General features: G+C 44.3%; 1 protein-coding gene across 7 annotated transcripts in view; it reads left to right on the plus strand.

Moving 5' to 3' along the window:
- Positions 1 to 12,413, plus strand: part of TMEM241 (transmembrane protein 241) — a 116,520-nt gene that overhangs the window by 96,486 nt on the left and 7,621 nt on the right. For 4 of the 7 annotated variants that reach the window (XR_011252400.1, XR_011252402.1, XR_011252401.1 and 1 more), the window contains one exon: positions 6,429 to 6,493. The exons of 1 other annotated variant lie outside the window; for it this stretch is intronic. Coding sequence is in view for 3 of the 6 variants with exons in the window: in XM_069569026.1 (XP_069425127.1) it covers positions 6,429 to 6,493 (65 nt within the window). In the remaining 3 variants the exon portion in view is untranslated. Of the gene's footprint in view, positions 1 to 6,428; positions 6,494 to 6,677; positions 6,829 to 12,413 lie in introns of those variants that run through there. 2 more of the 7 variants (XM_069569025.1, XM_069569029.1) reach the window with 1 other exon arrangement.

The following is a 12,413-nucleotide window of genomic DNA, read 5'->3' on the forward strand; positions in this document are numbered from 1 at the left end:
GGTAAAGGTGTAGAAGACAGCTGTTCTTCTTTCTGCCCACCACTTTCCCTACCTTCCTCCAGAGAAATGTTCCTTCCTCCATTCCCACCATGGAGTTCAAGGGTAAGCTTCCATGTTCTTACCTTATTCTGTTTCCCAGGCCATAGTCAGGTAGTTCAGGGACCAGTCAGAATCTTCTCTGGCATTTTTAAACTTGGAACCAGAGAGCCAAGATCTCAGATCTTCTCAATGGAGCTAATTGGTCTAAGAAGCACAGATGAGGGACCAAGGGTTTGTCTTCATGGTTCTCGGGTCTGAGTTCCAATGGTCCCTAATATATGAAAATTGATTTGAAAATCAACATCGTGACCTTTGGGGTTATGTTAGCAGCTCCGATGATTGAGTGTATTTGCATAAAATGTTTCAGGCACTTACCATAAGCAAGTCTCTGTTGCTGGGCCCCGAACATAAGAAAATGAATAGCTCACATCCTGGTTGGGGAGACTACCATTTCAGTAGAATTTGGCATGTGCAGTGATAAGGGGTTATGGAAGCCCCTAGAAGCTCCTGATCCACTCGGATCTGTGAATGGCAGTCAGGGTCAGGAAAATATTTCTAGAAATTTATTTTCAAAAGGTGAGTAGGAATTGGTCAAGGAAGCTTATGAAACTATTCCAAGTGGAGAGAACTTGCTGGGCAAAGGCAAGAGATGGGATACAACAGTGTTTGAAAAACTATAACCTATTTATGTGGGAGGTGCCTGGCTGAAACTTGGGGCAGTTATGGTGAAAGGCGTCATACATGTTCTGACGTGGTCACGTTTTCCTTAAGTCATATGTATTTCAACAGACAACAACAACATCAAAACAATAGTAAACAATAAAGCTAAATTTCTGATTCTCTTCCAAATCCTTGACTCTGGCAGGTTCCACTAACAACTGCTCCTCTTTATTTTCCTTTAAACAAACAGGAAATTTGTCTCGGGATCGAAATGAATGTTTAAAAGACAAACCTGATCTGCTTAAAATACCAAAATCTGTTTAAAGAACACAGAGGTTGTGACATTCGTTGACAAAGCCAGGAAGTTCAAAGCCCCGCCGTTGACACAATGTATTGAGTTCTGCTGTTGTTGGCAGCCCAGACTGCGGCAGGTCCTGGTGTTTGTCATTCAGGTCTGCATGTGCGCAAGGGAGACATTCCTGAGACCACAGGACTCTTTCTTCTTTGGGGAAACATTTGTATTTTTTAAAATGCTGTTCGAGCGCAAGAACAATAATTGGCAGTAATGGCTGCTACTCCCATCTCTTGAATGGCAAGTCCCAAGAGTAACTTGGAGTCTTTCTCATGAGCAGATTTTAGCCATTTTAAAGGTTAAAAAAAAAAAAAAAAAAAAAGTTTATGCTTTTACTGACATCCATCTCCAGAATTTTTTCATCAACCTAAATTGAAACTCTGTACCCATTAAATGCTAACTTCCCACTCCTGTCCTTCTCAGACTCTGGTAAAATTCATTCTGCTTTCTACCTCTATGAGTTCAGCTGTTCTAAGTACCTCATATAAGTGGAATCATACAGTCCTTATCTGTGTCTGGTTGATTTCGCTGAGCTTAATGTCTTCCAGGTTCACCCATGTTATAGCATATGTCAAAATTTCCTTTCTCTTTAAGGCTGAGAAACATTCCATTGTACATATATACCAGGTTTAACTTACTCATTCATCCCTTGATGGACACTTGGGTTGCTTCCAGATTTTAGCTCTTGTGAATAATGCTGCTGCAAACATGGGTTTGCAGATATTTGGGTCCCGGCTTTTCATGGATTCTTATTTTCGAAAAGGCTATATGGAGCTCCCTTGGGTCCTCTCTGGCTGTGAGAGGAAGCTGACCTGGGAGTCAGAGCCTGGGCTCCATGGCTCCCTGACATGAAGTTGGCAGGCCCTGGAGTCAAGTCACACACTGTCTCTGGGTCAGTTTCCCCACCTCTGAGCTTAGGGGGTTGATTGCACCTCTCAAGTTCTGCCCTCAGGTGTATGTGCGTGGGACATTCAGTACCCAGACCTGCACAGTTAGCTATTCCTGGTTTCTATTTGTTCCTCAGTGGAATTAGAAGTGAAGTGGACTCTTGGCACAAGCAGATTTATCATTCGCACTTTCCAGTGTTTTTGAGCAGCCCTGAAGCCCCATGGCATATGGAAAGCTGTCAATTTGCTGAGGCATGAATTTGAAGTTCATACAGGGTGAGGTCGGTGTGTGGGTAAGTTGGGCTGGCTACCTGCCCAGTGTCCGCCCCTCAGTGAAGTGTGACCGGCTGCTATTCATCCCTTATACAGTGACTTTTGTGAAGTAGTCGAACTTTGGTGACCGTGTGTGTGATACACACACACACACACGTGGCATGGGGCAGGAGGCGGGGAGAATGAGAAAAGAGAGCTGCTTTAAAAAGAGAGCTGATGGTTGGGGCTGGTTATGGAAGTAAAGAAAGCAGAGAAGGGATCTCCCTGGCCGTCCAATGGTTAAGACTTCACCTTCCAATGCAGGGGGTAAGGGTTCAGTCCCTGGTTGAAGAGCTGAGATCCCACATACCTTGTGGCCAACAAAATAAAACATAAAAAACAGAAGTGATATTGTCAGATTCAATGCATGTGAGCACTTTGTTGCTTCAGTAGTATCCAACTCTTTGCAGCCCCATGGACAGTAGCCCACCAGGCTCCCTTGTCCATGGGATTCTCCTGGCAAGAATATTGGAGTGGCTTGCCATGCCCTCCTCGAAGGGATCTTCCTGACCCAGGGATCGAACCCATGTCTCTTACATCTCCTGCTTTGACACGTGGGTTCTTTATCACTAGCACCACCTGGGAAGCCCACAGATTCAATAAAGACTTTTAAAAAATGGTTCACATTACCAAAAAAAAAAAAAAAGTCTAAAAAACAAAACCAAACCCAGAAATCAGAGAAGCCTAAGGAACTAAGGGTCCTTCTGGAAATAGATTAAAAAATGGCCCATCTAACTCCCCAGGAGTGCTATAGAACAAACAAGGTCACTATAAATTCCCTACAGAAATAAGACAGATCTCTTTGTGAGATTTCACTGAGTGTCTCAGCCAGCAGAAAATTTGCTCCACGAGAGGGGAAAATATAGAGATGTTTGAAAGAGGGGCCCAGGAGAAAGGCAAGAGACCATGCAAACTTTTCCAGGAAGCAGCAGATGGAAAGGCACCGGTCTGGCTACTAAACCAACCTTATTTTCAAGTCAGAACTGGTTTGAAAATTTTCAGAGGTGTTTTTCTTGGCAAAAGGTGCGGTTAATAGGAACAAGCAGGCCAGCTGTCTATTTCACGGCAGACAAGATTCCTTCTGAGCTAAAAGAAACCTGCAGAGGACTAGAGACGTAAGATCTCGGCTATGACTGTTGCAGGGCATGTGGGAGGTGACAGTGTCACAGAGGAGACTGAAGGTCATATGGAAAAAGCCACTGGAAGGACTTCCCTGGTGGTCCATTGGCTAAGACTCCAAGCTCCCAAGGCAGGGGGCCCCGGTTCCATCCCTGGTCAGGGAACTAGATCTGACATGCCACAACTAGGACCTGGCACCATCAAATAAATAAAAAAATATATTTTTTAAGCCATTAGAGAAGCCAATCAGAGCAGGCCATGTATGTGTATGTATATCCAGTTATGGTGTGCAAGTGAAATATACACAGTTACATTTGCCAACTTTATTGAGGAATAAAGTTCGCAAAAAAGAGACAAGAGCTGGTAAAAAGGGTAAAGGAGATGAAGATAATGGTGAAGAGTTAAGAAAGGCTTCAGAAATTTCCCAAGTTGTTCCCTTAACGCCAAGCTGCCGTCGCTAACCTCCCTCAGTACCACAGAGGCTTTTTTCAGCAATCCCAAGAAATAAATCTCGGTTGGCACTCTCCCAGGAAATGTGCAGGAAGTTGCAAAAGTGAAGAGGGATTAATGAGATTAAGATTAACTTTGGTTGAGACTGAAGAAGGAAAGAGAAAAAAAAGTATGAGAAAATGATAAAGGAAGAATAAAAGGGAAGATGATAAAAATGGGCACAAATGAGATAGAATAATATTTCTACAGACTGCTGAATGTTAATGAGTGGAAAACCTAGATGAAAAATATTTTTGGAAAAACTGAAAATAACAAACTTGAATCCAGGAGAAAGAGAGGATGTGATTAGGACAGTGGCCGTTAAAGGCCACCCCAAATAGGGCTTCCCTGGTGACTCCGATGTAAAGGATCTGCCTGCCATGCAGGAGACCTGGGTTTGGTCCCTCAGTCGGGAAGATCCCCTGGAGAAGGAAATGGCAACCCGCTCCAGTATTATTCCTGGGAAATCCCACAGACAGAGGAGCCTGATGGGCTACATCCATGGGGTCACAAAGAGTCACACGCGAATGAGTGACTAACACTTTCACTTTTCACTTTCAACTAGAACCTCCAGGTCCAGGGGTGGTCAGGTCAGAGTGGAGACCCCAGTAAAGACCATCTTTATCCTTTACAGGAACAGAAGCAGGGAGGCTGATATATTAACTTATGTGGTTTGTATAACCTTGCTTCTCAAACTAGACAATCGCATTGCAAGATAATACATTTCAGGCCCACTTCGTTTATGACCATAGATGCAGAAGTCCTAAATAAAATGTCAAACAAGAAGAGGGGGGGATGGGGGAAGAAGAGGTACTCTTTGAGATAAAAGCTCTTTAAGATAAAAGCCAGCACTCCATTTTCACTTTGAGAAATATTTCCTCTCGTCCTTTGCGTTTTGCTTTGCAGCTGTCTCTCTGACTTTGTTGCCACTTCTTTTTTGTTCCTGAAGACACCACAGGTTCTTTTTTGTTGTCAAGGTTTTTAGGTGCAAATCAATACAGGGAAGCAAATAGAAAGTGACCTTAAATGAATAAACTATTACAAAGGTTCTAAGATCTCACAAGGTTTCTATACTGAGAGTTCCAGGTTTATATTTACAGCCTTCTTTTTGAGATGGTAAATGAGTGAAGATGAGACTCATCAAACATACTGCCTCCTTCTTATTTTTTTAATTGTTTAAAAACATGTCTGGCTGCACTGGGTCTTCTTTGCAGCGTGGTCTTTCTCTAGCCATGGTGCACAGGCTCATTCATTGTGGTTGCACGGGCTTAGTTGCCCCACAACACGTGGGACCTTCATTCCCTGACCAGGAATCAAACCCATGTCCCCTCAATTGGAAGATGGATTCTTAAACACTGAACCACCATACTCCATATTCCCTTCTTCTGACCATCTGCTTGCTGCCTTGTTCCCATCTTGGGGCCTGAAGAGGCCTTCAAGACAGGACATGACATCCCTTTGAGTGAGTTGGTAGTTGATATCTCTGAGGACACGCAGCCTGAGTGACCTGTCCTGATACGGCCTGCTTTTTACTTCTCATCGCAGAGAGGCAAGTTGTTTCGGTAACTTTCCTCACAGAAGCTGCTTTGCATTCCAGAGTGCAGAATCCTGGGAGAGAAAAAAAAAATCTTACCTGAGCCGGCATTTCAGAGTTGGTCTTTGGTTCTCAAAACTTTTTGTGTTGACTTTTTAGAGGCATCTCGGGGGTCTGAGTCCCATCACTGCCACTTCTAAAAGGTTTTTTTTGGAATTTCTAGCTCTGAGAAATGTGGAGTAACTCTTTTCTCTCCTTTGCCTCATGTATTCTGCTCAGTCACTGCTTCAGTCATGTCTGATTGTGTGTGACCCCGTCGATCATAGACCGTAAGGCTCCTCTGTCCATGGGATCTTCCAGCAAGAATACTGGGGTGGGTTGCCATGCCCTCCTTCAGGGGATCTTCTTGACCCAGGGATCAAATCCTCATCTCTTTTGCCTCCTGCGTTGCAGATGGGTTCTTTACTGCTGAGCCGCCAGGGAAGCCCATTTACTGGCTCCTAGATGTTTGCAAATAATTAATGACTTCATTGCTCCCTCTCTTAGGAAGAACCTGGTTTCTCAGAATATGTGCATTGGGCCAGAAAGACAGGTACATTAGGACAGGGCGAGAGACAGTGCTGTTGGAGAAGGTGGGTCGGCATCTCGGTTTTTAGCTGGAGGATCTGGAAATGGGTGAATAGATACTTCTGACCTTGGGGGTTCTTGTTGTGCAGCTGAGACAAGATGGAAACAGGTGTTCTTGCTCTGCCATTGCCCTGGAGAGAGAGGAGTGTGATTTTAGTTGTGTGCCTCCTCTTTTGAAAAATTTGGAAATTAAATGCTTCTTTGAAGATTCTCATCTCAAAATAGACGAGGACTTAGCATTTTCTGTGAAACACCTGGGACTAGGAAGTGTTGGGGTGAGGGGCAGGAAAGACAGAGTGGGAAGACATAGCTGATGTCTGGGATCTGCACTGCCACCAACTAATGGCTTTGGAGAAGGTCACCAAGGTCCTGCTGCGCTGATGACCTTTTGCTAAAATTGTTTCTGCAGGTGATCACGTCTGGCTTATCGATGTTGCTGTTTGATATAATTCTGACCAGGGAAACCATGGGATGGTAAGTCTTTAGCAGAGAGAGGAGAGAAAATAAATTCTTTGGTTTTCCTTGGGATACTAACATTTGCTCTCCAATGTTAGTGCGCATGTTTAGGGTGTATGTCCTATGGATATATAAATAAACATACATTCAGAAGAGTACTTATATCATGACTATTTTCACAAACTGAATATATTATATCTAGTACAGCCAGCATTCAGGAAGCAGAGCCTCACCAGGACACCTTTCAGCCACTCATCCACACAAGAGTAACCACTGTGGATGAACCACTAATTATGTGTGTATATATAACTACAACTGTAACTATAAATATATAACTATAACTTTAACTGTGACTATAACTGTTTGTGTTTCTTCCTTTGATCCTTCAATTCATTTTTCTCTTAAGCTCCAAACCATCCTCGTTTAGAATGCACTCACCCATTTGCTTAAAGACAGCACTGCTTCTTCCTCCCATATTTGAGCACAGACCTGAAGAAGTGGGGGAGTGAGCCCTGGGGACACTGGCTGAGGGATAACAGAAATTGCAAAGGCCCTGAGGTGGGAGAATGCTTTGTTTGCTCAAGGAGCAATGTGACCGGAGCAGCTTGCTGGGCGAGAGTGGTAGGAGATGAGGCTGGAGAGGTAGTAGGTGGTTGACCATGTGGGTTCTTAAAGGCCATTATAAGGGCTTGGCTTTACCATGAGTGGAGGCGGGGAGGAGTGATCCAAGGATTTTTGAGCAGAGCAGCCACACGCTCCTACTTTAAAATCACGTTCCCCGGTCTGCTGTGTGGAAGATAAGGTGGTAGGGTTCTGTCCCTGAACCTTGTACACAGACTGCTGATCGGCGGCTGAGCACATTAAGACTTTGATCTACTCCAGCTTACTAATATTCAAACCAGCTGACATGATGATCACCGAGGGTCGTGGTTGTCATCTTCAGGGAGGGTGAAGGTGAGGTGGGGAATGATGGTGAGTTTAAATTGTTAGGACTGCTGTTGCTCCCCTCAATCAGTGGGCATGCTATTTTGGGGGCTATGTACTTCGGTGGGGCTTCCCAGGTGGTGCTAGTGGTAAAGAACCTGCCTGCCAAATGCAGGAGACGTTAGAGACCTGGGTTCGATCTCTGGATCAGGAAGATCCCCTGGAGGAGAGCATGGCAACCCACTCCACTATTCTTGCCTGGAGAATCCCACCCTGACGGGCCATCTTCCATAGGGTTGCAAAGAGTCGGACACAACTGAAGCGACTTGGCATGCACACTTATACTTAGGTATTTTATTTTATAATTTTTGGCTATGCTAGGTCTTGGTTGCTGCATGCAGGCTTAGTTGCCCCATGGCATGTGGGATCTTAGTTCCGGGACCAGGGATCAAATCCATGTCTCCTATATTGGAAGGCAGTTTCTTAACCTCCAGACCAACCAGGGAAGTCCTATACTTATATATATAAGTGTATATATATATATATATATATATATATTTATATATATATATATATATATATAAAATCTATATAGTAATGTATGCTATTTGCACCATAAGCAAGGTAGTCAAAACTACCATAACAGGCAACAAAATTGAAAGGCAGTCGGTGTAGGGTTAACTTAGGAAAAGGATGGAGAGTCATCAAGACTGTTGCTTAACAAGTTATAATAGAAATATATCAAAAATGGATAAGCAGAAAGCAGAGATCATTTACCTAATTTAAAATGACAATTCTTGGGCAGTTTTCAAACCCAAGTCAGTTCTCAGAATCAGAATCCATCAGCTGACGAGAAGATCAGTTCCTAATGAATAAAGATTCAGTAGGAGACATTTACGACAATACAGAGATGCATCCAGCAAAAAGTATAAACCCTCTGTTTCCATGGTCTCCACTTGCCAGAAGTCGCACGAGTTTGGTCTGATGGTGAGGACAATGCACTGTTTGGCCAGGGAAGTCTGTGCGGAGGGAGGTGGGCTCTATTGTCTATAAAGTAAAACCACGCTGAGGAGTGTGATTTTAGTTGTGTGCCTCCTCTTTTGAAAAATTTGGAAATTAAATGCTTCTTTGAAGATTCTCATCTCAAAATAGACGAGGACTTAGCATTTTCTGTGAAACACCTGGGACTAGGAAGTGTTGGGGTGAGGGGCAGGAAAGACAGAGTGGGAAGACATAGCTGATGTCGCGCCAAGCCTGCAGAGCCTCTCAATGACCCGGACATGGGTCAGTCCTTCCCAAGTCTTGACCCAGCTTGCCAGCTGCTGGCCTGATGACCCACAGCTTTCCTTTCCTGAGACCACAGCTACCTGCTATATGGCCTAAATCACTAATGCAGCACCTTAAGGAGAATAATTCATGTTGGTTCTCGCTGCTTAGTTTCTTAACCTCTGTTTTAAAAATGAAAAACAAGCCTAGGTCCACTTGAAGTTATATAATGCTTATTTCCATTCCAGTTTGAATATATTATTTGGCAATACCCGCCCCGACTCCCAGCACCAAGGATGGCACTCCAGAACTGAATTGCAGACAAGTTTTGGAGGTTTTTACATTTCTTTACCAGTATGATGAAAAGAAAAGCATTCTATTTAGTTTTGCTGAAATAAGGGATAGTCCTAGAAAATCCGTATTTTTTTTCTCATGCTTGTTGTTTAATTGCTAAGTCGTGTCTGACTCTTTTGCAACCCCATGGACTATAGTCTCCCAGGCTCTTCTGTCCCTGGAATTCTCCAGGCAAGAATACTGGAATGGGTTTCCATTTCTTTCTCTAGGGGATCTTTCTGACCCAGGGATCAAACTTGTGTCTCCTGCCTGTGCAGGCGGATTCTTTACCACTGAGTTACCAGGGAAGCGCCTCTCTTGCTTGGTATGAGAGTAATCCTAAGGGTTGGCTTCACTTCCCCCAGTTTTTGCATTGGTTTTCACATTGGACCTGCAGAACTGTTACCTTTTGCTCCAAGGCCACAGTGCAGGTTGATGGGGCCGCCACTAGGCCCCATGTGTCCAAGGCAGCCTCCTGCCCCCCAGGACAACTTGTAAATAATCCCCCATCTTGTGCTGTCATAGCCCCCCCGCACCCGCCCCAACTCTCTCACACACACACACATACACACACACAAATGGTATCAAGTTTAAACATCAGTATGAGGTTCCTGCAAGATGAATGTGAGGGGCAGAACCAGGCTCTGGGAATACCATGATGAGGAAGTCCAAGAGGCAACTTTGCATCTCCTGTGGCTTTGGGCTGGAAGGGGTTTGTTCAATAAACAGATATTTTCTGGGACCCAGTGTCAGGGCCAACTCTTGGATAAAAGTGAAAAGTCGCTGCCCCTGGGATGTCCGTAGTTACTTATCTTCCTGCCTGGTGTTAGTTGCTCAGTCATGTCTGACTCTTTGAGACCCCAAGGACTATAGCCCACCAGGCTCCTCTGTCCATGGGATTCTCCAGGCAAGAATACTGGAGTGGGTTGCCACCCCCTTCCCTTCTCCAGGGAGCAGGTCTGTATCTAAACCATCCACACTGACAGAAATGAATCTTTTTGCTCATGGCATTCTGTGAAAGTGGTTTTCAACTTCTCTCAGGAGCCCCTAATGGGGCACTTCCTGCCCTAAGAAGAAAAATGGAAGGGAAAGAAAAGTTAAGAAATACTTCTGCACCATCCTCTTCCTCCTCCTCATAATCTCTTCTCTCCTTTTTAGTAATAACTAACCATTTATTGACCAACTACTATATTTCAGACATTTTCATATTAATATTATATATCTCATTAACTTTCACAGCAGCCCTCCAAGTTAGCCCCCATTTTAATTAAAAAAAATTTTTTTTTGGCTGTGCATGGCATGTGGGATTTCTGTTCCCTGACCAGGGATCGAATCTGCACCCCTGCATTTGAAACAAGGAGTCTTAACCACTGGACTGCCAAGGAAGTTCCCTAGTCCTGTTTTAAAGATGGAGAAGCTAAGGTTCAGACACTTAACTGTTTTTTTTCCCCAAGATTTTAGAGCTACTAGGTGATTGGGAGAAAGGAAAGGAAGTATTAATTGCTCAGTCATGTCCGACTCTTTGCGACCCCGTGGACTGTAGCCCATCAGGCTTCTTTGTCCACAGGAGTCACCAGGCAAGAATACTGGAGTGAAGAGCCATTTCCTCCTCCAGGGGATCTTCCCAATCCAGGGATCGAACCTAGGTCTCTTGCATTGTAGGTGGATTCTTTACCATTTGAGGCAACCTCTAATGTTTCTCTTCCCACCAGTCTGATCATTTATAAGGGGTATCTGGATGATTCGGCACCAATACAGAAGGAGCATTACCTAAGACACGTTGGCCCTATTTCTTGTTCAGAGACTGACACAGTGAACTAGGAATGTGCAGTGGAACATTTTTAGGAAAAGGATCTCACTGCCTTGGATTTTTAATACTATAAGTTATATTTCTGTGAATTGACAAAAAATATGTATTGAGTGACTGGTGTATGCAAAGCATGTGGAAGTCATTAAGGAGCATAAGACACCATCCAGCCCTTGAGTTTTCAGGAGGAGAAGTCATAAAGATAATTTCTGAGGTAGGATAGTAACTGTTTTTAAAAATAAATATATATTTATATATTTGGCCGTGCCACTGCCGCACAGCATGTGCGAGCTTTCCCAACCAGGGATCAGACCTGTGCTCCCTGCATTGGGAGTGTGGAGTTTTTGTTGCTGGTGGTGGTTTTGTTTTTTGTTTTTAAGCCATTGGACCACCAGGGAAGTCTTGGATAGTAAGTATTTGTATGCACAGTGGGTGTGAAGAACAGAGGAGAGAGAGAGGCCAGGGTGATAGGGAGGGGCTTGAAACTGGACCTGATGCAGAAGGGAGAGGCTTAGCCAGGCTGTGGGTGGAGGAGGACTTGGTCCCTCTGGCCCTGGGAAGACAGGGAAGAACAGAGGGGCAAAAGGTGCCTATGGTGAGACTTAGCAATTTGGAACTAGAGCTGGGGCCGGGGGCGGGAGCTGACCCTACAGTCCCTCCTTTTCCCCCTCACCTGTCCTCCCGGGAAGGCAGAACCCAGATGGTGGGTTGACGTCCAGAAACCCAACCACCAAGGTATCCGGGTGCATCCTTGAGACTGTTCCCCCAGTTTCTATACCTTAACCTTCATCTAATATCATGGCATCTGGGCCCGTCACTTTATGGCAAATAGATGGGGAAAAAAATAGAGTGACAGACTTTATTATCTTGGGCTCCAAAATCACTGTGCCTGGTGACAGCAGCCATGAAATTAAAAGACGCTTGCTCCTTGGAAGCAAAGCTATGACCAACCTAGACTGCAAATTAAAACGAGGAGACATCACTTTGCTAACAAAGGTCCATATCATCAAAGCTATGGTTTTTCCAGTGGTCATATATGGATGTGAGAGTTGGACCACAAAGAAGGCTGAGCACCAAAGATTTGATGCTTTTGAACTGTGGTTCTGGTGAAGACTCTCGAGAGTCCCTAGAACAGCAAGAACATCAAACCAGTCAATCCTAATGGAAATCAACCCTGAATATTCCTTGGAAGGACCAATGATGCTGAAACTGAAGCTCTAATACTTTGGCCACCTGATGCGAAGAGCTGACTCATTGGAAAAGACCCTGGGAAAGACCAAAGGCAGGAGGAGAAGGGGGCTACAGAGGAATGAGATGGTTGGATGGCATCACTGATTCAATGGACATGACTTTGAGCAAACTCTGGGAGATACTGAAGGACAGGGAAGCTTGGTGTGCAGCAGTCCATGGGATCACAGAGAGTCAAATACAACTGAGTGACTGAACAACAACAGCAGCCTTTATAGTGACTATCTCAATTCTTGATGGCATTTTTTTTCAAATAATTCTCATTGACTATATTTTGTACATAATTTCAGAATGAACTCAAAAAAGCAAACAAAAAAAACCAACACCCAGGTGTTGAACTGAGTGTAAGAAATAAGCATG

This window comes from Ovis canadensis, chromosome 23, assembly GCF_042477335.2.
Source record: "Ovis canadensis isolate MfBH-ARS-UI-01 breed Bighorn chromosome 23, ARS-UI_OviCan_v2, whole genome shotgun sequence".
Classification (NCBI taxonomy): Eukaryota; Metazoa; Chordata; class Mammalia; order Artiodactyla; family Bovidae; genus Ovis; species Ovis canadensis.